Genomic DNA, 27,031 nt, shown 5'->3' on the forward strand with positions numbered 1-27,031 from the left:
CCTCTACATTGTCATTAACAAAAGTGAAGAGAGGGCCTCCAAATTAAAACCCTCCTCCTTTCCCCAACTCATAGCTTTGATAAATACTTATTAAATTATTGTGCAAATGAAAGATGGTCTATAACTTTCATTCTAATCTCAAAGAGCTTCATGACCCAGAGAGTTTAAATCCAAACAGGTAGATGAAACATTTTCTAATAAATTATTCTGTCTAAATAATCAAAAACATTTTGAGAAACATCTGAAAGGATGAAGACTCACCCATGGTAGATACTGAAATTTGAGTGAAAATAACTATAATAAGATATTTTGTTCTGAAATAATTTCTAAAATGCGAAGGATATTTTGAATGTACAGCTAGATAAGGAAATAGTATTGATAAATATCAATAATGTGCATTGCAAAAACTCCAGGACCAATTGTGAAATAATTTAATGTTTATTATCCATTTTTATACAGTAACATCAAAATAATGCTCAATAAGTTACATAGTGATTTTCTAAAAACACTACAAAAAAGTAAAGATAAAATACTAGGAATGCTATATAACCAGCATTACTCAAAATTTAAAATATAGTCATTTATCTTTTAAACAGATTTGAATTGATGACTTCTACATGAACCAAAACATTTTAAATATCTAAAAATCATCTTTCTTAACGCATTAGATAATTTTATTGCACATAACGTATTTGGTTTAAGTTTATTTGATCAGGTAACATGCAGACAAATTATGAATATGATTTTAGGAAAAGTAGAATGTTATTTTTACTATAAAAATTGGATGAAAGTGATACATTTCACAGCTTAATCTTCAGGAAATTTTATTCAGCTATTGTGTAAAGTCACTGACTAAATGCACCGTACATGCAAACTAGGAGCTATTATATATAGTAAAATAGCTCTTGGAGCACTTAAAATAAGAAAACAGGAATCAACTCATGGAACTGACACCAACTACCAGTCTCCTTGCCACCCAAAAAGGTGGTTTTCACATCTGTTTTAAGAACATTAAATAACAGAATCTTAAATACAGACATATTTGGCTATGCCAAAAAATATTCACATAATTGACACAATCAAAATTTCATCATCTTAAGTAGGAACAACTAGAGGAAACTGGGACTAGACATACCCTGTAAAATAGTTTCTATATACAGTTAGTGAAACTTCTGATTGGCCAAGCACTACTGTAGTTGTTTCAAGAACCTGTAAACATTTCTCACTTATTTGTATGGTTTCCTGAGGTTATCTAGAAACTATTATAGAAGCTCCACAATTTTGTACCCCTGCAAATGTACTTTCAAAATGTTCAGAATAAAAGCAAAAATTTAAATGTAGGCCCATGTGTCACTTGACATAACTTCCCTATTACAAATCTTTAGGAAATTCTTAGATATCAAAATCAAATTTATTACATTACCAGCGGACCCTGAAAAATATTCATAAACTCTAGGCCATTAAAAAAAAATAGACTTCAGATTCTGCCTTTTTTTTTTTTACCATGAAATGAAAATAAAATTTCTTCTTTGCATTTTAATTCTGGAATAATGTCTAAAACATATATAGGCCTCTCCATATTAAAACATGTTAAAATAGTGTCAGCACAGTCCCTGATCCATAGTAGGTATTCAAAAAATACATATTTCATGAATAAATGTGAGGTTAAACATAAAAACTACGGCAGTACTTGAGTATGGAGGTAATGTTTTGAAGCTACAATGTATCACTCAATGAACAATCACTGTTAACGGGTACTCAGAATAAAGGTCAAAAGGTCTCCTCTTTGATACAGTACTGGTCCATTTCCTGGCATCCTATTAATGAAAAGAGACTTGACCTGATTCCTGCCCTCACCTATCTCACCATCTCTGACTTTAGCTGTGTAAGGAAGGATAAAGCCAAGAGGCAACAGAAAAGAATGTTCTTGTTTCTTTCCTATCCTGTTTTCTTCTTTTCCCTGTCTTTCCTTCTCTCCCCCCTCACTTTTTCTTTTGTCTATCCATCTATCAATGAAAACAGGTGACCACCCAATGAAAAATATATGCCTCAAAATGGTATCTTATTTTAGGAGAAAAATGAGGTGACTTAATATTTAGATTTGGGGGAAAGGAATGGTAATTGCCATTACCAATATGGCTAACTTGAATACAGAGATTTAACTACTATTTTTCCAAAAAGTTGACTGCTCTGGTACTGAAAACTTCAATGTTAGTGGATTACAACTAAACATAAAACACTTCTTTACCTCCAAAAAAAAAAAAAAAAAAACAACATAAAACACTTTAAACAGCTTAAGCTACTTTTTCCAGGACACAACCTGAGTTTGCAGATTTTAATTTATAAAGATATATTTCTCCATTATTTCAAGTTAAAAATCAAGAAAACACTCTTATTGAAATTTCAATACCTTAAAAATAGAATTTGTGCACTAATATTTTTAAGCTCTGAGTTTTGTATATTATTGCCATCTTGAACACTAATCACACTAATCTTCAACACTCATTCACATATCAAAAGACAGCACTAGCAAACCTGACAATGTTATACAACCTTAAATGTTAAGAAGGGTCAGAGATTTGGTTAAAATTTTCTACAGCCACTATTCTTATCCTTCCTTCCTAAGAGGAGAATGAACTGGAACTAGGCACTTATCCAGTAAGTAGCTGCCTGTATATGATGTGTTGGCACTAATGATTAGGATGTTTGAACCATGCAGTTATGTGTTTTGATTCAGTAATGTCAGACCCAAGTAGCCATATGTTTTAAAAAATTTTAAGCCTAATAGTAGTATTTTCATGTCAAGTTTTGACAGTTTAATAATTTGTATTTGGGGGGGTAAACTATCATATTTTTGCTATTATTTAATTACTTAAAATCTGAAATGCCAACTTTTATACCCCATTAAAATATAAGCTAGACCCACTTGAACTTATTGATGCTTGTAAATGACAAGGAAAAGTGATCTCAAACCTCAAAATCATTATTAATATTTACTGACCTACAGAACTAGAAAATGCCTATTTCCCTGTCAAGTATAATAAGAATATAATTCTCTGTCCTTTACAAATATAATTTGGTAATTTATATTTCAAAGGTATCCAGTGGTCTATTTATCAATTCTGCATGTTACAATTATCAATAATTATATTATGACCTTGGCTAATTACATGCAAATTATCTTCAACTGCATCATGAATAGGCTGCAAACAATATGTTGATATGTTTCAATATTTTTTCTAGTTCTCAAAACCTGAAAGCAATAAGCTCATCAATAAATTACTTGTAGACCCCTATGATTGAAGCTACAGTGGTATCATTTTATATGGCTGAATCACACAAAATATGATGAGGTCACTGTGCCTACTGTATATGTTATACCAGTGTTTCCCACACAGTGGTATACATACACCACTGGACAGCCCTGAGATGATTTTAAGTGGAGTGGTACATGGGTGAACAATTTTTCTTCAATAGTTACATATTTATGTTAATGTTTATTAAAAATAATGTGACTAGCACATAAAACGTAGATACTCAAAACAAAGCTATGTTTAAAAATGTAAGGCTAAAAAATAAGATTAAAAATAATGAGTAAACAATGGCATAGGAGATAATATACACACATATATAGGACATGAGAATGGTGGTATGTGACTCACATTTAGTAAACACTGTTTTAAGGAACAATTTGATTAGCCAGCATCATTTCTGAATGTTTGGAGTAATAAGCCACATTATAAGGAGGTTCCCTTTACTGCTCAAAATCTGGGGTGTTTGTCCAGGACAAATATTCCTTAAAAACATGTGTTCACATATATTTTAAGAATATACATTTGAAAGCATTGAGTAAATTTAATTTGCTTTAAAAGAACACCAAAATGGTAAAAATCTTCAGGGGCATCTACATGCTATTTCTACAGAAAAGACTACAAAGGCACATTATGCATTATGGTTATCGTTGCAGCATTTAAACAAAAGTGACCTAAATAATCATTGCCACTAATTATTAACAGATAATTATAATATCCTTTCATAAAAAAGAAGGTATGCTTGTGCACTAAGTGCTCTTGATTCTGGAACCACCTGCACGTAAGTGTCACTAACATGGACCCACTGGCCTGCTGATTCACCATCAGGTTCTTTCAAACCTAACAAGACAAAAAGAAGGATAATTTTACAATAAATATATTCTTTTTCCACATTATAAACAACAATATATTCATCACAAGCTATATTTATCTAATGCTAGATCTTATTGTGTTTCTTCTTGTGTTAAAAATCTTCCAAAATCAACTCTTTCAAAGCATTAATATTATTTCATTTTATTTTTTTTAAAGATTTTATTTATTCATGACACACACAGAGGCAGAAACATAGGCAGAGGGAGAAGCAGTCTCCCCATAGGGAGCCCAATGTGGGACTCGATCCCCAGACCCCAGGATCACATCCTGAGCCGAAGGCAGATGCTCAACCACTAAGCCATCCAGGCATCCCAGTATCATTTCACTCTAAAAACCTAGTGAAACATTAGATATACTTGTAAATACTTATTTGCTCAAGGAAAATAATCATTTTCACTGAACTAGAAAAAGGAAAACAAAGTCAGCTTGCTGATCCATAAGCAAAGATTGTAAATTTTCGACCCCAACTCTATTCTGAGGATCTGCTAGGTCTTCAAAATCTTTTGTTGTTAAATAAAATGCTACTACTCCACTGCAATACTCAATGACTTAACACCCTGAAAAACAGAGTGTCACTTCACATCATCTAGAAGGGTACAGTCTTATGATATTTAAGGTTCTCTACGATTATTTAAGTACTCCTAAAAGTGTTTTTCACTTAACTTTAACAAAGTGAATCCACTTGCAGTATCCATGAAACAGCTTACCTCTTCCAGAAAAGGAAGGATACATTCATTTGTCTTTTTAAGAAGAACATAAACTTAGGATGCCATACCAGGTAAATTTTTCTCGCCAATGATATGTTCCAATAATTTCCTGGAGGGTGTTCTCACTTTCACATAAGCCGTGTAGTGACCTCCTCTCATTGAGCCACTATGTTCCACTACGCCGTAGAGACCATAGAGAACTTTATCTCCCACACTTACATTCTTTTAGACAAAGAAAAAAATGAAATTAGTAATATATAGTGAAATAAAAAGGGAAATTAAGTCAAATCTATGTCCTGCTTAAACTAAGAAAAACGCATTGTTAAAACTATCGTGAGATGTGTTTGCACATGTATTAGATGGGCAAAATGCAAAAGCCTGACAGCATTTTCTGTTGGCTGGGCTATAGGGAAAAAAGTACTCACACACATTGCATGTGGGAACGTACAGCCCCTATGCAGAGGTATTTCATGTTATCTAGCTAAATTACACAGGTATTACTCTTGGATTTGTCAATCCTATTTGTAGGATTCTATCTTACAGGCATATGAGCAAACTGTAAAAAGACATACTATTTATTATTTTGGCTACTAAATGCAGAAATATTTGTAATATTAAAAACTGGCAACATGGGAACATAATGGATAGTACAGGGAATACAGTTAATAATACTGTAACAACTTTGCATGGTGACAGATGGTAGCTAGCTTTATTGTGATCACTTTGTAAGGTATATAAATGTTAGATCATATATTGTATACCTGAGAAGAATATATTGTATGTCAACTACACTTTAATTAAAAATAAACTGGAATAAACCCAGATAAATTGGTCATTAAATTGGGGACTGGTTGAATAAATTATGATGCACTGAGTTATGTAATTGAAAAAGAGAGTGCCAGACTATCTCAAAATACTGTTATGAAATAATCTCCATGCTATAATGTTAAGAGTAAGGTAGAAAAAAGGATATATATTGTAAGCTGGGATTATTTAAGAGTGAAGATGCACGTGTATATATATATATATATATATATATATATATATACACACACACACACACACACAAATATATGTGCTTATATTTTTAAAAATTACAGAGGAATAAAACAATTTTTAGACAGTTATATATAAAGAGAAGGAAGAAACAGGTGGAATGGACATGGAGAAAAGCTATCCTTATTTGAATTTACCTTGTTTTATACATTTGATTTTGGAACTATGTAAATATTTTATGTATTTTGTAAAATTTGAAAAATTTAAGTTTAAATTTAAAAAGCAATCCCTAAAATGAAAATTTAAAAATTAAAACAGGTGACTAATATATTCTAGTTGGTAGCATAATTGTTCAGAGAGAAACCACTATGGTCACATCAAAAGAACCCAGAAGCCAGCTGGAAGTGGCTTTCAGTAGCCAAACATGGATCCACATTACACTAATATATTAGACCATAAATAAAAAGTACAGTAAGTTGAAACATATTTAATGTATTCCAATCCATGAATTAGTAATGCTAAATTAATTGATCATAGTTTAAGGATGCTAATGAATTAATTCATTATTCTGAAACTGGTTTAAAGGGGGGCAGGGAAAGAATCGAATATTTATCTAGCCTTTTCTATAAAAACTATAAGATAACTGAATAGATTAAAGGAATTTCTCTTTATAGAAATGCTCCAGCTAATAAATGAAGGAGTAACAATTAAAATATCACCATTCTGTAATTCTTAATGAACTCGTGGATCTAGCATTTGAACAGCACTGGTTGCTGGTATCATAGAAAGATAAGTGGCATAAGTACTACCTGATAAAAAAAACAGAACACGCCCTATAAATAGCCTTAGCAAAAGGGAAAAAGAGCATCAAACCTAAATCTGTTCAAGCGTCTTAAGAGCCAACTATCTAGTTGTAGGAAATAAAGAGGACAGGGGAGGAATCATCAAAATCTAAACCATGGAAACTACCAGAAAGAGGACTCCATTTCTTAAAAAAATAACTTGCAAGAGAGAGAAGGGGAGAGCGATGGGAGAGGGGAACTATACATTAAAAAAGACTAAAATACAACATTATCCAATCATGTGTAACCCTTACTTGGATACTAATTCATTTTTAAAATTTCATAAGACAACTAGAAATATATACATCAGATGATATGAAGGAATTAGTGTTAACTTTTTTTTTTTAGTGTGAAAGTGGTATTGTGGTTATGTTCTTACAAAGGAGGAGGGAGTGATTTTTATCTTTTATAGATACATAGTAAAATATTTATGAATGAAACAATGCCTGATATGGGAAAATAGTAAGGAAAATAATATGGGAAAGTAGTAGGTGTATGGATACAGTAGGACTGGCCATGTGTCTAAGGTTTTAGAGCTAGGTGATGGATGCTATATAGGTTCACTGCACTGTTCTGTCTACTTTTGTGTATGTTGGTAATTCTCCATAAATAGTACCTTTTAAAAATGTGTTTTTATAAATTTAAAAACTTGTTAAATTTCAATTTAATTTCAGCTTGTTAAATTTCATTTTGTTTACCACATTATCACGTTCTATGAATACTGAGTGTTAATTGATAGATGGTGCTGGTACTCTACAGCAGGTAAATTGGATTCACCAAATAATTGCTTTTAAGATATGTCTGTTTTGACGAATCAATGTATTGAAAATATGAAGGTCAGTAAGCATTCCATTACATACCACAACCTAGACTGCTAACCAGTAATCATGAACAGAACAATATGTGACCCCATTCATAACATTTGGTTCCCTCAAGGAAGGCAAAGTCATTGCTCTCACCTACACAGTTCTTCCATGTAAATACACCAATTATAAACCAGCCTGCTTTCTATACCTAATTATCAAAGTATTATAAATTTTATTTTTTTAAAAGACTATTTATTCATTCATGAGAGACAGAGAGAGAGAGAGAGAAGAGAGAGAGAGAGGCACAGACAGAGGCAGAGGGAGAAGCAGGCTCCATGCAGGGAGCCTGATGTGGGACTTGATCCCGAGTCTCCAGGATCACGCCCTGAGCGAAGGCAAACGTTCAACCACTGAGCCACCCAGGCATTCCATAAAGTATTAACCAATTTTAAAGTATCATACTCAGAGCAGCCCGGTTGGCTCAGCGGTTTAGCGCCACCTTCAGTCAAGGGCGTGATCCTGGAGACCCGGGATGGAGTCCAATGTTGGGCTCCCTGCATGGAGCCTGGTTCTCCCTCTGCCTGTGTCTCTGCCTCTCTCTCTCTCTTTGTGTCTCTATGAATAAATAAATAAAATCTTTTTTTTTAAAAAAAAGTATCATACTCAGCTCACAAGTACGCTATTTTCAGCAGTATACATGAAATGTAATGAAAAACAATGCATGAGTATATTGACTCACAAAAGAGAATGAACTCCACAAATGCTAAAACTTGTCCATTAAGCCACATCATTCACAAGGAACAGAGAGGGCACAAAATCTGCTTACTTCCCTCAGCAACCCTCTGCTACCAGTAGCACTGACAAGCAGCATTATCTTCCTGACCACCGTGCCTCATGGTTTACACATCTGTTCAACTTTCCCTCATTCTGTCTCTCAAAGGACAAAAGTCCTATTCACTGTGTTAAGTTCCATGTTACAGATTTAACTTCACTAACTATAAAATTCCCTTTCAGGGACGCCTGGGTGGCTCAGCGGTTTAGAGCCTGCCTTCAGCTCAGGGCGTAATCCTGGGGTCCCAGGATTGAGTCCCACATTGGGCTCCTGTATGGAGCCTGCTTCTCCCTCTGCCTGTGTCTCTGCCTCTCTGTGTCTCTCATGAATAAATAAATAAATTATTTTTTAAAAAAATTCCCTTTCAGAGAAGCTTAATGGAAGGAAGGAAGGAAGGAAGGAAGGAAGGAAGGAAGGAAGGAAGGAAGGAAGGGAAGGAAGGAAAATAAAAGGAAAAAAAGGAAGGAAAGGCCTAATACTTTTTAAGCATATTATTTACAAGTCAATTAAACATCTTAATAACGTACTAACCTTACAAGTAGCAGAACAGAACGGTGCTAAATCAAGGATAAGTGGAAAATCTACATGTCTGTTTACTTTTCGAAGACTCAAGCCAGCCTTAAAAAGACCAAAAAACAATTTTTAATGCAACAAACTATTCATCTAAATCATTGTTTGTTAATAAATCCAAAAGAGGAATCTCAGTAGTTTTTAAAATAGCTATAAAAAATGACTAATGAATAATCCAAAACTGATATATAAGTTCGAGACTATTCATTAGTCTGTGAATGAATTATTTCTGTAAGTTTCTAAATTGAGATGCAAGTGCCAAATATAAAATAACTGTGGCACATCATGAAATTAGCTTCTCAGATGTGACACAACCCTGTCTTGTTCACACAACATGTACACCCTTCACTAGGCATTCTTAGGTAATGAGACACGATATATCTGCTTCTGCCCTTCACGGCCATTTCACTTTCACTGAGTTTCCACATTCTTGGCTAGAGAAAAATCAAGAATTTAGTTTAATTTTTCTGTGGATATGGATGGAGGTATGTAGAGAAAAATCTCTTCCCTCCTGTGGCCCACCTGAAATGTTGCAGATATATAATCAAAGCTCCTAATCTTTTCCCTTGAGAGTTCATGGGTTTTATATGTAGGCAACCTTCCTCCCAGAGGTCAGGTTAATATTAATATTCATTTAAGTTTTCTTCTAGTCTTTTGATGATTTGTTTTATATGATTAAAATATTTATCTGGAAATACTATTGATACATGGTATAGAGAGAAGCTTTACATTTTTTATTTCAGTTCTTTTTCCTAAATTCTTTAATGAGTGATCTACCCCTTGGGGCACCTGGCTGGCTCAGTTAGAAGAGCAAGGGACTCTTGATCTTGGGGTCGATCCTGGAGTTGTGAGTTTGAGCCCCACATTGGGTGTGGAGATTACTTAAACTAAAAACCAATTAATCTACCCCTTCCCAACTGATTTGAGATTCTTCCTTTATCATAACAAAAGAGCTTTAAATAATACGCATGTTTTATTTATTGACAATCTTGACCATACTGTTTTAACTACTATGATTTTATTTTTAAACTGGTGTCAAAGAAAACCACCCATTCTAACTTTTTCCAAAATGTTTTAGTATTTTACTTCTTTATTCTTTCAGAGAAACTATAAAATCATTACATCAAATTTGAAAAAAAAAAAAAAGACAAGGCATTGGATTAACACAAAAAAGAGGGAAAACCTGACACATGAAAAACATTTAGGTTCCCTTCTCACCATAGAGACCCTACATTTGCATTGTGCAGCCCTTTTTGTATTCGTCCAAGCCAGCCATGCCCAGCCCACTTAGCCCTACCCACTGGGATCATGAGACCTCAGAAACCTATGTGCACTTTGCTATTTCCCTGCTTCTAAGGATTCTTAATACATTTCATTTTTAATTCTCCCATACACACACACACACACACACACACACACACAACTTAGGTTCCTACCACCTAAATCATCAAATACAATATTATGAATTAAGCGATATTAATTAGAAAAGTAAACTATTATGGCTGAAAAAGCAGTAAATCCCATATGACAATTTTTTACATTAAAAAAATTACTATCTAATCCTTGATGGCATTTTAAAGATGTAGGGCTCTGCAAAACATATGATTACATTACTATAGTGCTACTAAGGGACTTTTTACCTGATGGAATCTTTTAAGATGGAGAATTAGGATAGCTGGAACAGCAGAAATGAGCAATTGCTTCCTGGCATTAGTATAAACGGATTCGGCTTTCTTTTCTGAATAAAATATAATAATTTATTTTAAAATTTCATTTTATACATTATATACCACATAATATAGTTACCATTTATAAAGAAACATCATACCATAGTATTGAATAAATTTTAACATTGAAAATGTTAAAAAAGAAATTAGACTCTGGTTACAGGGGTGCCTCTATACTCCATTCCAAAACTCCACTGAAATGGAAGAGGTTTTTTTTGTTGTTGTTTTTGTTTTAAAGAACACACAAGGACAAAGGATAGGGGAGGTGACACTTGCAACAAAATTTTGGGAGCTGGGAAGCAGATGGACTATCGTGACTTATGTCAATGCCCTCTAGCTAGAGACCACCAAAAACACCCCTGGAGTTGAAAAAATTGGGTCATTACTCATCGTAGTGAAAGGAGATCACGTATCATGCATGGGAACTGCAGGGCATTTCAGTAAGAGGCTGTTAGAAAGTACGTGGGATGGGATTTGAATATGGTCAACAGCATATTTAATTTGGATCAATGTAAGATGGTATTTCTTCCTTCTCTCATCTAGATAGTTCTTTAACTACTAGTGTATTAAGCATAATGTATTAAACACGTCTTTATTCTGATACTTTGACACCAGAGGCCTTGCTAATATTATAGGGAAGGCTTCTGGCAGAACTAGCAAACTCCTAGATATAATAAACGATATAAATGTACCTTTCATATGCAAACCAACCAATCCAAAGTCCATACTCAATGCCCTCCATTATTGGGTTCTGATACTCTAGACCACCATCCACCTGCCCAAATCCCAATAGGGCCTGGAACACACAACTGAGACCACCCACAATGCCCCAGAGCCTACTGAATTTATTCAACACCAGTCAATCGATCCTAAAACTTGATTCCAATTCCTTCCCCTGAAACCACAACAAAGGCTCTTGTCCATGTCTCCTCACTCTTCTGCCTCTGACCAATCTTGGTGCTTCCCCATGTGGCCCTGCATGGCATGGCTTGGGGTGCTCCCTCCTCTTCTGAGCTGTAGGTAACAAACTATCTTTTCGGGAGCAACTGTCTCCTGGTCTGTTGGCCTCACCATAACTGAATAATCATAAAGCCCGCCTTTTGAAACAGCCAGTCACTAAGAACCGGAGCATTCTCTCCATATCAAGGCTGGAGATGCAGTAGGGAAATTTCTTCTGGAAAAAAGATTTCAGATAGCTAGTCCCCCTGAAATACGATTCTGTGGATTTGCAGTTTTCAAGGCCGAGGTGGGGACTTCCTGTTCAATTTACTTCACCAAACATCTATTTAAGAAGTCCAGGTATGGGATCCCTGGGTGGCGCAGCGGTTTGGTGCCTGCCTTTGGCCCAGGGTGCGATCCTGGAGACCCAGGATCGAATCCCACATCGGGCTCCCGGTGCATGGAGCCTGCTTCTCCCTCTGCCTATGTCTCTGCCTCTCTCTCTGTGTGTGTGTGTAACTATCATAAAATAAATGGAAAAAAAAAAAAAAAAAAAAGAAGTCCAGGTACTGTCTTCAAGGCTGAGGTGCAACTATGAAAAAGATAATCCCTGCCTCCCAACAGCTAAAGGGTGGAGACAAGGTTCTTGGGTTTCCCTCTTTGGGATCTACAACCCACTGGTCACTGACTATATCGGACACCCCACAAATACTCAAAACCTAAATACTGAGCAGCCTGGGTGGGTTAGCGGTTTAGCGCCACCTTTGGCCTAGGGCGTGATCCTGGAGTCCCAGGATCAAGTCCCATGTCAGGCTCCCTGCGTGGGGCCTGCTTCTCCCTCTGCCTCTCTCTCTCTGTGTCTCTCATGGATAAATAAATAAAAATCTTAAAACAAAGCAAAACAAAAACAACTAAGTATTCTCACCGGCACAACTGGTTGCCTTGTGGCGCCTCTGTTTCTTTGCAGTGCAGTTCTCACACAGAAGCTTGTTATTCCCCATCAGCAGTTCCATAGAGGTAAACTGGTAGAGGCAGGACTGAACGGAGCATTCTCTGGAGGTGGTCACGTAGCTGTGAGAAAGGGTCTGGAAAGCATCCTGGGGGCCGGGGGCCAACAGGTGCGTCTCCTCCGAACACGAAAGGTCTGGAGCATCCGGGGGCTGGTCTTCTCTCTGGGAAGCTCTGTGTCCGGTGACAGTGCAGCTCAAGTGAAGTCCGGAGAGGGCCTGGGCCGCGCGCGCAGCCGCCTGGCTAGTCCGGGGCGCGGCGGGGCGCCCTCCCGCGCCGGCGCTCGTGCGGGGTCCGCGGCCCGGCAGCAGCCCGGCGCGCTCGGGGCTCGAGCTCGGGTCCGAGGCCTCGCTGTCCGCGTCCGCGCTGCTCTCCGAGGCGCCGGCCTCTCCGCCGCTGGCCTCGGGGCTCTCGGCGCCCTCGGGCTTCCCGCCGGTGACAGCGGCTCCGGGCCTGCCCCCGGCCAGTTGACTCTGCAAGGTGACAGTGTTTTCAGAGAAAAGGATCTTGGGGCCTTACTGGAAATGAATGCCAGGAAGGCTCATTTACACGTCCCACAACTGTTTTTTCCAGTGCCTCCGAAATCCTAAACTACGATCCTTAAGACACAGAGTGACAAATAGTTCTAATTTAAAATTAATCTTTAGGGACGCTTGGGTGGCTCAGAGGTTGAGCATCTATCTGCCTTTGGCCCGGGGCGTGATCCTGGAGACCCGGGATCGAGTCCCACGTCCCGCTCCCTGCATGGAGCCTGCTTCTCCCTCTGCCTGTGTCTCTGCCTCTCTCTCTCTCTCTGTCTATCATGAATAAATAAATAAAATCTTAAAAAAAAAAGAAAAGAAAACTGAGCACGCTAACAGAAAAAGCTAAAAAGAAAAAGCTAAATCTGATAATGTATCAAGTTGCCTACAAATCACATTAAAAAAGTTTTTAAAAAGCGAAGCACAAATTTAGATTGGTTTCTTTAAGTTTTTATGAGATAATTGAACAACCAGTTGTGTCCTTAGTGAAACAATGGGTCTAGACAATGGTCATCAGTGACTGGTGACATCAAAGATTGGACATCAAACGTTATGTGCATCTATCTCCTTGATGGCAGTATACACAGCCAGTTAAAAGTTTTCTTGCCATAAGGCGCTGATTCTTTTTTTGTTTTTATAATTTTTTAAAGGTTTTATTTATTTATTCATGAGAGACATGGAGAGAGAGGCAGAGACATAGGCAGAGGGAGAAGCAGGCTCCACCCAGGGAGCTGGATATGGGACTTGATCCCAGAATTCTGGGATCACACCCTGAGCCAAAGGCAGACGCTCAACCACTGAGCCACTCAACTATCCCTAAGAATTTTTTTTTTAAGATTTTATTTGTTTATTCATGAGAGACAGAGAGAGAGAGGAGAGACAGAGGCAGAGAAAGAAGCAGGCTCCATGCAGGGAGCCCAATGTGGGACTCATCCCGGGTCTCCAGGACCACACCCTCAGCCGAAGGCAGGCACTAAACCCCTGAGCCATTCAGGGATCCCCAGGGTGCTGATTCTTGATTGTAGCTCAGGTCATGATCTCAGGGTTAGAGATGGATGGAGCCCTATTGTCAGGCTTCACACTGGGCATCCAGCTTGCTTAAGATTCTCTTCTTTTCCCTCTGTCCCAACCCCCACCCTAAAAAAAATATAAAGTTTTAAATAAATGTTTTCTTTCCAAAAGTCAAATAAATAATAGAACTTGAACCTAATTAAAATTGCTTTTAGACAGAACTGCCTTAGAGAGGAATAAAGGAAACAAAGAAACCTGTAAATACCATGGAAATGCAATAGCAAAATAAACTACTGTTGAATGTGGGAAAGTGAAAAATTACTGAAAAAAAAAATGACCTGATTTCTTCAACAAATACATTACAAGGCAGGGGAGAAAGGGAAGGGGAAATCTGTAGATTGAAAGAGATCTAAGAAACATGCTATTAAGAGATGGCAATCAACTGCCATCTATGGATCTTTTTTAGATCCTAAATTCAAGTACACCTTAAAAAGCAAAAACAAAAAAGGTGTTTATGAGACAACTATAGAAATTTAATTACTGGATGTTGGCACTATTAAAAAGTCATTAATATTTTTAGGTATGATATGTTCTATGGTTATATCTTTAAAAATAGTATTTATCTTTTATATTAGAATCATTTCAAAATAATCGGAGATGGAGAGAAGGAGAATGTGGGATAGATATAGACAAAATATGATTAGTCATGATCTGATAACTGTGAATCTGAGAAAAAGGTACATGAGAGGTTATTATATACTGTCTTCTCTATTTTTGTATATTTTTGAAACTTCTCTTATTAAAAAGTTTAAGAAAACAGATGTCTCACAAATGCATATAAATCTTACCTTATCTTTAGATGAAGACTGTGTGGCTCTGGGTTGATGAGTAGTTTCTATGGTAACAGTGTCACCGCACTGACCATCATCTGTCACTTGCAAACTTCTACATTTACTCATTCTTCCCAAAAGTACAGGTTTTGAAACCTATGTAGATGCCATGCATATAACACAAAACTTCTTTAGGAAATAAATTCTGGATATCATCTACTTTTTAAAATTTCTAACTCATTTTCCTTAACATTAATTCTCAAGCTATAAAACATAATGGTTTGAAATCCCTGAGAGTAAGAACCATATCATAACTCATGCACATATACACAAACCCCAGTATCAAATATACTATATGAACACCAGTATTATATACAAAAATGACTCTCAGATAATGCGGTAATATGCTCAACAAATGTCTAAATATATGAATGAATAAATGCTCTTCACAAAAGACTCATTATTAAGTTTTTTTTCCTTACCCTTTCTTCTATTATAGGAAGTGAAATATCAATAAAAGGATCATTCACTGAAGAGATCTTAAAAAGAAAACATATTGAGAAAATCAGTTAGAATTCTAATATATACAAAGTAGTCCTGTAAAATCTTAAAGAAATCAAACTTCCCAGGCAACTTAGAATTTCAAGTTAAAAAACATCCCTGGAACAAATAGCGATTTTAACCTGGTACAGCAGCACATATTGTTAATCAAAACAAGATATCTCAAAACCCCAACATATGCAACCCAGTTGAATTTCATAATATTGCCAATATGACTAACTTATAATGTTTAAAGTAACTTAAAAATAAACTATGTTTAATAAAAATGATTAACTAAAAATATAAACCTATTTTTGGTGAAATTGTGTCAGAACATAAATCAAATAGAAACATTAAAAACAATTTTTTTTAAAAGCCGTGAAGAAAAAAGCCAGAGAGCTTGACTGTGTTTTGTAGATTCTTTCAGGTTAATTCTGTTTAAAAAGATTCTCTCTAGCTTGTGAGAGAGAAATCAACTTCTATGTTGAATATACTAGAAACTTAAGTAATATCATGTTGACAAGTGCTGTGCTTTAACATGACAAGCTAGAAGAAAATGTAACATATGATCCTCATTTTATAAGACTAGAGAGAAAAGAAAGGTACTCTATAATCTGGGACAGGAAAATGCACATAAAGACTATTCATTTTATGATCAAAATCTAACAAAAGTTGATGCCTATCATACTCTAAGCCATATACTTTCAGAAATATTCTTTACCAAGTAATTGAAAACCTATAAAAATGTTTATATATTTTAAGTTGTTAAAGTACAGATGTCATTCAAAATAAAAATGATCATTTAATTCAAAGGTGTGTGTACTTTCAAAAAACTTCTAGTTTTACATAACTTACATCAAGTTATGTAAGTATAAACTTTAAATAAAATGTGGTAGATCATCCTAAGTTATGTTACCACATTAAGTTATTTCTATCAGAATCACATTTTAGGGCAATGCATAGTTATATAACATAGTTACTCCCTTCCCAGAAGTTTCTCTTGCATTTCAATCCAAACAAGTAGCTAACACATTCCTCCAGCAGAACTTCAGAGGTTTGTTAAGAGGAAAAATAACATTTAAAAAAGTTATAAATTATGTTTCTTCTCTGAGAGTAAAGATATACTCTAACGACTTTCAAAAACTATTATGTAGTTATCTGTCACAAATTAAAACAAATGCTGATGATTATATGTGAAAGAAAACAATAAAAATGATATGACTGTAATCTATTCCGTGTTGAAGTGAATTCCAAAGCACCTACATTTGCACATTCTTCACACATGACTGTGCTAGTTAATTCACCAATAAAGATCCGATCTATGAAGTTCATTTTCACACCTTCTCTTCCATACGCTGTAAAAATAATACTTTTTAATGCAAAAAATACGTCAGCCATCAGCCTAACAATGTAACATGCTTTTTCTCTGTTGACTCAAAAGAAACCTGAGACAGATGTCCAGTACCACATTAATATATTTTATTATATGATGTTATAATGTCTTTCTCCTTAAAAATTCTGTAGGGAAAATTTGATTATTAACTATAGTAGTCTTCAAGAAATAATGAACTGTTCTTAAACTTGAGGCAAAATAAGTAGACCAATTACCACTGTTCATACCGTACCTCAACTGTTCCTATTAAACGCTTTAAGGTCTCTGTGCCTAATGTGGAGGTAGGCAGAGGAATGAGAAAGAAGATAATACTTTTAGGGCTACAGATGCCTGAACCATAACTATGGAAACAGTAGAGTAGTAGAAGACAAGTAAACACAGCATAGTGTAAAGAATTAATTTGGGCAATTAATAACTCATTTGTGTGTAAGTTTGGTATAAAAATGGTAAAATTATTGTTTGGGAAATATTTATAAATCAAAGAAAATTATGCCCAAATAGAACATTAATACACCATGAATTCAATATAGTTTGAAAGGGCTGAAGAGTACACGAGGCTTCATCATACTATTCTATTTTAATAGACATTTAAAACTTTTTTTTCTGCAGCAAATCATGACAAGAAAATATATTAACAAACATCACTCCTCTTTCAAGCTTCTATCTTTTTTGGATCTCTAACTTCAAAGTTCATACAAACAACATTTAAAATCAGCTTAAAACATTATTTGAAGCACTTAATGACACAGTCGGCTTATAGCTAGATATATCAATAAACATTTTTAATATAACAATAACTATTTAGAAGTTAAGGTGACTAATATGTTTCATTAAGAAAACTGTACAAGGTTTGAAAATAGAAAAGATTATACAAAAGTGGAAACCAGAAAGAAAAACTGGGCAGTTATTCTAAACATGCACTAGATGGCACTATCTCAAAACAAACAGGCAAAAAAACCCCAAAGCATACTTGAGAATCCACATTTTAAAAAATCTCGAACCCTTCACATGAAACTAATATAGCATTGTGTGTCAACTATACTTTAAAAAAAAAAGTCTTGAACCCTTAACTATACTTTTTTTTAAAAAAAAAGTCTTAAACCCTTAACTGCATACTGTTTGGGCATGTACAATTACAACATGTATATTTGTTTATGAATTATAGACATGTACTATGTATATATAATACTACAAAAAACAAGTTAGAAAAGAAAATAAATAAAATGCAAATAATATTTCTAAAAATCATCTTCTAAAAATGATGCCTTTGTACTACCGCTAATTAATATCTGAAGACAGAATATACAGTTAGGACAAGGTAAAGCACTCATACTATGACATAGAAGCCCACACTTAAATATTGATCATTATAAATGATCAGCTTTGATTAGATAATCACTGGCTTTGCCTCATACTTTGGCTGATGAAGAGCTGACATTAGGAGTAAAGTAGATATGTATGCTTGATTTAGTACTTTCTCCAATAAATGGTTGCCTTGTAGGAATCTTTGGACTTAAGCATTTTGACTAGTCAAAACTATATAATATCCATAAATCCACTTATCCAAGCACATGTCAACTGCAAAATGATACAATATGATGAAACTGAACTTCCAAGTGAGGGTACTACTTTCAACCCCACATTAGTGTATCAGTGTCAATCTGTATATCTGATACTTGTTTCGGTTTTTAAAGTACACATGGACCCATTCTCACATTTTCTATGACTCACTAGACTATCTTATAGGCCCTGAAGTATGTACATTCCTCATTTAAGGCCACTATTTTACAGAATTGGTTCACATAATGCTCAGTTCTTTTCCCCTTGAAAAGCAACAAAATTTTCTTCTGGGAGAAAAGGTTTAACAGTGAAAGAAGCGACATACCTTTGACTTTTTTTCTAGTATCTTCATCAGCAGTTTTAGTAGTTGGGTTGTTAAATGCTTTTAGAATGCTAGCTTGTATTCTCTATAAAACAAATAAGAATTTAGTAAGAATCTATAGTTGAATGTATTCTTACAGGTTTAAAGTAAGTTCTCCCTCTTTTCCCTCCCCTCCCTCACTCCGCCACTGTCCCTAAAATGACGTATCATTTTAATCAGGACAAAAAGTAACAAAGACACCATGTGGAATTTCTTATCTATTGAAGAAAATCTTAACATATAAAAACCTATTAAACTGGTCACTATGACCTTCGTGTAGATTATTTTATTTATACACATACATCAGTAAAGTCCAGAACATCAAATAATTTCCGCAGCAAGAAGAATACCCCAAATCTTGATTAGTTATCATTTTATTTGAATTCAGTGTCAATAATAATTATTAGTATTAAAGTCTTTAGCAGCTCTTGGGAAATGACAAGATTTATGTTTCCATAGCTCTTGTGTATGTTTCAGGAGAGATCTAATATCCCAGAAAACTTTCAGAATGAAATAATATCAGATTCCAAGAATAAAGACATTTGAGCTAATAAATCATCACCTTTTATACTAATAATGTCCCTACTTAGTGGATTAATTTAATCCTAATTCACATTTTGGCAGTGCAGTGACAAGAAAGCTTGTGAATTATCCTCCAAAAGTTTTTAAGTAAAGTCTTAATCACAGATTTTCGTATTTGAGACCGCTGTTTGACCTGGAGTCTCTGGTGTGAAAATGATACCTAATTCTGTTATTAAAGAAAAAAAATCATATCAAAGAGATAGGAAACTCAAACAGCAGACTTACCAGAGAATAATAAAGATTCTACATATCAGAATCCAGATACTTTCCACTGTTCAGAAGAAAATTCACAGCCTTAAATATTTAAATCAATTAAAAAGAATGAAAACAAATGAGTTAAGGAGCCAAGTCATAAATTTAGAAAAAGGAGATCAAAGTTGAATGAAAGTAAATAACAAAATTCAACAAAAGAGTTAATGAAGATAAAAGCATACAAATTGAAGAGATTAATCAATGAATCAAAAGCTGATTCTTTGGGTGGGGGACAGATAAACCTACTAGCCAATCTTAATCAAAGTAAGGATGAAAAGCATTAACATTGTACCTAAGAAGAAGGAAACCACTAACAAAGTCAAAGACATTTTAAGTAATCATGAAAGAGACTACTTTGCTCCACTTTCATGTAATTACATTTGAAAATTCAGAAAAAGTTAGATAATTTTCCAGGAAATGAGGCCCAGAAGAGATAGAGTATCTTCCAGCTTTCATGGGATCAGGGAACGGGCAGAGAGAGAAGAATGGTGTTACACAGTACTCCTTACAAAAAGCTCCAAGCCCTAACAATTTCACAGAAAAATGCCACTAAACGTATGTTCCAGAGCATAAAAAGGGGAAACTTTCAAATTATGTTCATGAAGCATAATATCGGTACCAAAGCTGACCAGAGAATATATACAACACACACCATATCACGTATGAAAAAAATTCAAAATACAGAAGCACATTAAAAGAACAGTATTTATAGTATGATGAAGACTTTTGTTCTAAAAAGTCAATCTGAGAAAGACAATTTTCATATGATCTCACTCTTATGTGGAATTTAAGAAACAAAACAGAGGATCATAGGGAAAGAGAGGAAAAAATAAAACAAGATGAAATCAGAGAAGGAGAAAAACCATAAGAGACTCTTAATCACAGGAAACAAACTGAGGGGCCCTGGAGGGGAGGGAGTGGTGAGGATGGGGTAACTGGGTGTTGGACATTAAGGAGGGTATATGATATAATGAGCACTGGGTATTATATAAGACTGATGAATCACTGACCTCTGCCTCTGAAACCAATAATATATTATATGTTAATTAACTGAATTTAAATAAAAAATTTTTTAAAGATTTTTGTTCTACTAATGCAGGGATATTAGGAAATCTATTCATACAAGGCATCATATTAACAGATATAAGGAGAAAAACATTGTAAGATTAAATCCCTTGATTTATTACTATCATTTAGCACTGTATTAATGTTCTAGTCAATACATTTGATAGAAAATTAAATCTCAGAGGTATAAAAATTATAAAGGAGATAAAAATCATTTGCAGATGATGAAACTTTTTACTTGGAAAAGCCAAAAGGATAAACTGAAATGAAATACTATAAATAATAAAAGAATTTAATATAGGGTACATAAATATAATGAAGTCAATAGCCTTTATACACACAAAAACCAGTTAGAAGCAATGGAAAAGGGGCACCTGGTGGCTCAGTGGTTGAGCATCTGCCTTTGGCTCAGGTTATGATCCCAGGATCCTAGGATCAGTTCCTTATCAGGCCCCCTGCAGGGAGCCTGCTTCTCCCTCTGCCTATGTCTCTGCCTCTCTCTTCAGTCTCTCATGAATAAATAAATAAAATCTTATAGATTTTATAATAGATAAAGAAGATTAAGAATTTAAAACTTCCAGTTATAAAAAAATAAGTCATGGAGATGAAAAGTATCATATAGGGAATATAGTCAATAATATTGTAATAATGCTGTATGGTAACACATGGTGACTATACTTACTGTAGTGAGCACTGAGGAATATATATCACTGCCAAACCAATGAACATCTGAAACTATTATGTCAATTACACTTCAAAATATTAAAAATTGAGGAAAAAATAAAATGAATAAATATACTGCAGCATATAAAAAGAAAAAGAGGGAGATGCAATTCTGGAGTGCTCTCTATAGACTCCTTGCCTTTGGAAAGGATAGAGCGAAAAAAAAAAAGGAAAGGATAGAGTGGAGTAAGATAATAATGATGACAACTTAAGATTTCTGTTTAGTCCTTTTCAAAGGGAAGAAAGTGTATCAAGAAGCAGGTCCCACCAGTCATTAATGAAGAGATTCCATATATAGAGAAGGTCGAAAGTCTATGCATGGTCTAAAGTCATGCACTGATGCATGAAAGTAAGAGAAAACCACCCTGAGAGGCATTTTCCTACCTAGCAGATTGGTAAAAATTAGAAAGTTTGACAAAACACTCTTTGGGTGAGGCTGTGGGGAAACAGCCTTACTTGGCATGTAGCTGACAGACGTGAATACTGTATGCCTATGGAGGATATCAAAATTACAAATTCATTTATCATTGGGTCCAGCTATCTCACTTCTATATGTATACAGATATACTTACACACATGCAAAATAACACAAATACCTTATTCATCACCGCTTTTATGAGTACATAAAAGCAAAAATAATGGAAACATACACATAAGGGAGAATCAGTAAGATACTGGTTTGATATGTTCAGGTAAAAAAAAAAAAGAGAGAGAGGCCTTCCTACTTTCTGATATGGAAAGATTGCTACAATTTATTAAGTAAAAAAAAGGGAAAACTACAAAACTGCAGAAAGTACATGTATAGTATATGCCACCTTAGAATAAAGAAAGGAGAAAAATACACACACACCCACACACCAAATGAGAGCATAAACCAGAAAGACAGCATAGTTTACAGGCAAACAGGAGGGCCAACACATAAGAGAAGCAAGGAATTCCCAGGAGCACAGAAGGAATTCCAGAATGATGCTTGTACATTAAATGTGGGAGACAACCAATCCAAACTGAAGCAGTGAGACCAGGAGATAGACATAATGTCAACACCAAAATTCCTTTTTGCTACTGTACTATGTTTTATTAAAAAAAAATTTTATTTTTTCATGAGACACAGAAAGAGAGGCAGAGGGAGAAGCAGGGTCCTCGCAGGGAGCCCAATGTGGGACATGATCTCTGGATCCTGGGATCACACCCTGGGCCAAAGGCAGACGCTCAACCTCTGAGCCACCCAGGCATCCCTGTGCTATGTTTTAAATCTGAGAACTGGGATCCCTGGGTGGCTCAATAGCTTAGCGCCTGCCTTCAGCCCAGGGTGTGATCCTGGAGTCCTGGGATCAAGTCCCACATCAGGCTCCCTGCATGGAGCCTGCTTCTCCCTCTGCCTGTGTCTCTGCCTCTTTCTCTCTCTCTCTCTCTCTCTCTCTCTCTCTCTGTCTCTCATGAATAAATAAAATCTTAAAAAAAGAAAAAAACCTGAGAACAGAATATATGGGGAATGAGCTGCTAATGTCCTTATTCTTCTCCCCACGCTCTGCTATAGATCAGCAGAGGATACACATTACTACCCAATGCTGTTCTGCTTTGACCTATTCCTGAGAGCAAAGAGGTGGGTCCTGAACTCAGGAGCAGAAAATACAGAGCAACCTCTAACCCTTTTAGAGAGCTAACACCTGGTCACTCCTGTAACTCTGTCAGTTGCTTTGATGCTGACAAGCATGGCTCAGAACACATTCACGATCTTGCCCACTGACTTCTCCAGAAAGAAGTCTTAGAAACTCTGGGAAGCCAAAGCCAGACTATGTTCCAGAGATTCTCTCAATCCTCCTTCATCCAATAATGGCAATAGGTTTGTGCTTGCTAACCAGTTGTGCAAAACTAAACAATCTATTGTTTAAGCATAAATAGGTAGCTCTCAAAACTATAAGAAAGGGCAATGAAATGATTACTGTAAAAGTAAAAAAAAAAAAAGGTGGTTTCCTCTGATGAGGATGACATGTTTGAAAAGAAAGAACAGGTGGCTTCTATGGCACTAAAAACATCCTATTTTTTTAAACTCTGGGTGTGATGGTGAGGAGGGGTCCTGGTGGTAAATGACTTTACATTATGCTTTAAACTGATGTATACATCTGTATACATTCTTTTGCATGTAGAACACATTTCATGGTAAGTTTTTAATACCTTCTCCCCAAAATTGTAAAACTGAGTTTCATTTATTAGCTGGCCTATGATCAGCACATTATATTTCCTAGAACTGCTCACTGTTCTCTTCAAGCATATTTTGAAAGTTGATGCAAGATTTGAAAACTTAAATATATACAAAGGATATAAAAGTAAACATACAGCAATCCACGCCATGAAATACTGTCTTGAAATATATATGAAGAAAATCAAAATCATACAATCTATCCCAAAAGCTATTATATATTAAATAATTTCCATTCAGATGCAATAAATCTGAAAATCTAATTCAGATACTGTCTGAGCTAAAGTTGACTTTAAACCTTCAGAAAAGAATTTGTTGAATGAAAATAAGCAAATTAGAATGGTATGAATTCCATGCAGAATGGAACTACATAAAGATTCCAATAAATATCATGTTCACCTGTAAATATTTAATATAACTATAAAAAGCCTCTCCATCTAGTAGAGATAAAAACTTTAACCCAGGTCATAAGTCTATAAACTTACTTTACAATTTGAATATTCTACTAATTCAAACACAACTTTCAATATGACTTAATGAGCCTTTGCCATTATAGCTGAAATGTAAGCTACAATGTCAAACTCTTTAGAAAAGGAAATCAGGGGGATCCCTGGGTGGCTCAGCGGTTTAGTGCCTGCCTTTGGCCCAGAGCATGATCCTGGAGTCCCAGGATCAAGTCCCGCATCGGGCCCCCCTGCAGGGGGCCTGCTTCTCCCTCTGCCTGTGTGTCTCTGCCTCTCTCTCTCTCTCTCTCTCTCTCTCGAATAAATAAATAAATAAATAAATAAAATCTTTAAAAAATAAAATAAAAAAGGAAATCAATGGAGTTGTTTAAATTATTAACTTTTAAACTATTAAACATTTGTCTTACTGTATCTTAGTCACAAATTTATATTCTCTAAAATATTAGAGGAGTTAATTAATAGGTAATCCATCAAGTTGAATAAAATAAATGAGTTTAGGTCCCTGTGCAGCCTCTCATTGTTAAGAGTCCTGCTTTGAACCATTTAAGTTAAAAAAAAAAAAAAAAAAAAGCGATAAAGACACACACACACACACACACACACACACACTTTGGCCAGGGAACTGCTAACAACTGCAGCACATTAATCAATTAGCAATGTCAAGGTCCGACTATTTCAAATCTCAACCATAAACTTCTTTCAAAAATAAAAATGTATAACACTTATAGTTTAAAAGTTAGCTGAGACTTTCTTTAAAAGTCTCACCAATAAAATAACTCTCACCAATAATATATAGTGATACATCTTTGAAAATAAAAATGTAGTATCATTAATTGGTGATAGCTCAAAATTAAAAGCAAGATAGTGAAGAAGCGCATATTTGTAAGTTGAACAGATCGCCTATAAAAGAAGTTCTTATAGTCAATTTGATTTTATTTTTGTCCATGAAAAATTTACTATTTTTGCACAAATGATCCCCTTTAGCACTCTATTTGGAAAAAGCATGTTGTATCCATCAACTCTATAGTCATAAGAAAAAAAAAAACTTTAATGAAACAGTATGAAAGGAGGTCAGTAGTTTTTAATCATTACTAAAAGATTCTGGTGGCAGACATAACGCTGTAGCCTTTCTTCAATCAAAAACCACATGGCAGTGACAAACTACAACAGCAGCACGATTAACAGCTGTGGAGTTCCCAGGCCAGACAATGCAGCTCCTGCTTGGGTACTCACTGTAACTGACTGGCACGACTGTCCTTGCTTCCGAGACTGAATAAATCCACAGACTTGACATTTTAATTTTGCCACACCATGTAAAACCCTCAAATAGAGGAAGATAAGAGCTTTTAAGAAAGCAATGTTTCCCACTGAACTGAGTTTTTAAAATGCTGTGAATCCTAATGCACCATTATGACAAAACAATAATTGTAACAAAGAATGCCATCAAGTAATAGAAGAGAGCCAAAAAAAAGAAAAAAGATAGGGATAGATTTTATAGTTTTATTTTAATATTGACAGAGAAAAACAATGGAGGTAATTTTTAATTCCATTTATGATACAAGACCATGTGGTAAACATATTCTTACAAAATCATAGTAGAAAAGCAATCATTCTAGAAATGGATAATCTGAATTAATCTTAAAGTAACACCTGCATCTTCTGTAGGCTCAGAAGCATCAATATATTTATCAATTAAGATAGAAGTTTCTGTTTGTATCTCTCCCCACCTTGCTACCTCATATCAACTCCCTCAAAAAGAATGCCAATATACCAAAGTCACTGAATCAGATTTAATACTACTTCAAATAGTGAAATAATTATGGTTAAATTATAAATAGCAAATTAAAAATGTATTATTTATACTAGTCACTGATGATCAAGTGTTAAAACTAAACTTTAATAAGCAGTATTGTATAGAATTAAATTCATTTGGTAATCAGAAAGACAAGTTCAAATCTCCCATTCTAGGTATCAATTTCTAAATCGAAGAAAATAAGATCAAATATTAGCTCAGGAGGATTGTGCTAATGTTTTCAAAACTTAATTGTAAATCCTTGAATGGATTTTTCAAAACAAATTACAGATAAGAAGTAATGTAGTATTATCCTATCAGTTTATCAGTTTGTTCAAATCATAAAATACTCAAAATAACTGCAAATCCCCAAGAAACAATGATTTAAGAAACTGCTTACTTTTTTCCAATTCAAATTCTCAACAGAAATTGTCCATGTATTTAATTTAATTATTTATTTATTTTAAGATTTTATTTATTTATTCATGAGAGACACAGAGAGAGAGGCAGAGACACAGACAGAGGGAGAAGCAGGCTGCATGCAGGGAGCCCGATGTGGGACTCGATCCTGGGTCTCCAGTAGCATGCCCTGGGCCAAGGCGGCGCCAAACTGCTGAGCCACCCAGGCTGCCCAGAAATTGTCCATTTAAAAGTTAAGTACAGACAACTTATTCAACATTCACCAACCACCTACTATGTGCAAGGTATGTGGGATACAGAGATAATACACAGTGTCATTCCATGAGGAGATCACAATATAAGAGAGGTGATGAAAACATAACTCTAGGAACACCTGGGTGGCTCAGTGCTTAAGCATCCGCCTTTGATTGACGGCAGGATCCCGGAATCCGGGATCAAATCCGGCATCAGACTCCCTGCATGGAGCCTGCTTCTCCCTCTATGTCTCTGCCTCTTTGTGTGTGTGTGTCTGTCTCTCATGAGTAAATAAATAAATCTTAAAAAAAGACATAACTCTAAATAGAAGATGATAAGGTACATAATGGAAATATATAGAGTATATCCAGGAAGGTAAATGGCGGAGTAGGAGATTCCTAAGCTCACTTTGTCCCATGAATAGAACTAGGTAACTATCAAATCATCCTAAATACCCCAGAAATCAACCTGA

At 35.2% G+C, this 27,031-nt stretch overlaps 1 protein-coding gene across 2 annotated transcripts in view; it reads right to left on the reverse strand.

Moving 5' to 3' along the window:
* Window positions 1-273: 273 nt before the first annotated feature.
* The window catches only part of USP45 (ubiquitin specific peptidase 45), a 78,764-nt gene continuing 52,006 nt past the window's right edge, over window positions 274-27,031 (reverse strand). Inside the window, exons 10-18 of one of the 2 annotated variants that reach the window (XM_055330726.1) lie at window positions 18,792-18,873; window positions 16,777-16,868; window positions 15,456-15,512; window positions 14,992-15,129; window positions 12,529-13,084; window positions 10,578-10,675; window positions 8,899-8,985; window positions 4,960-5,113; window positions 274-4,151 (exon numbers count right to left, since the gene is read on the reverse strand). In XM_055330726.1, coding sequence (XP_055186701.1) covers window positions 4,021-4,151; window positions 4,960-5,113; window positions 8,899-8,985; window positions 10,578-10,675; window positions 12,529-13,084; window positions 14,992-15,129; window positions 15,456-15,512; window positions 16,777-16,868; window positions 18,792-18,873 — 1,395 coding nt within the window. In that variant the 3' untranslated portion in view covers window positions 274-4,020. Of the gene's footprint in view, window positions 4,152-4,959; window positions 5,114-8,898; window positions 8,986-10,577; window positions 10,676-12,528; window positions 13,085-14,991; window positions 15,130-15,455; window positions 15,513-16,776; window positions 16,869-18,791; window positions 18,874-27,031 lie in introns of those variants that run through there. The other variant, XM_055330727.1, reaches the window with a different exon arrangement.

This window comes from Nyctereutes procyonoides, unplaced genomic scaffold (genome assembly GCF_905146905.1).
Source record: "Nyctereutes procyonoides isolate TBG_1078 unplaced genomic scaffold, NYPRO_anot_genome, whole genome shotgun sequence".
Classification (NCBI taxonomy): Eukaryota; Metazoa; Chordata; class Mammalia; order Carnivora; family Canidae; genus Nyctereutes; species Nyctereutes procyonoides.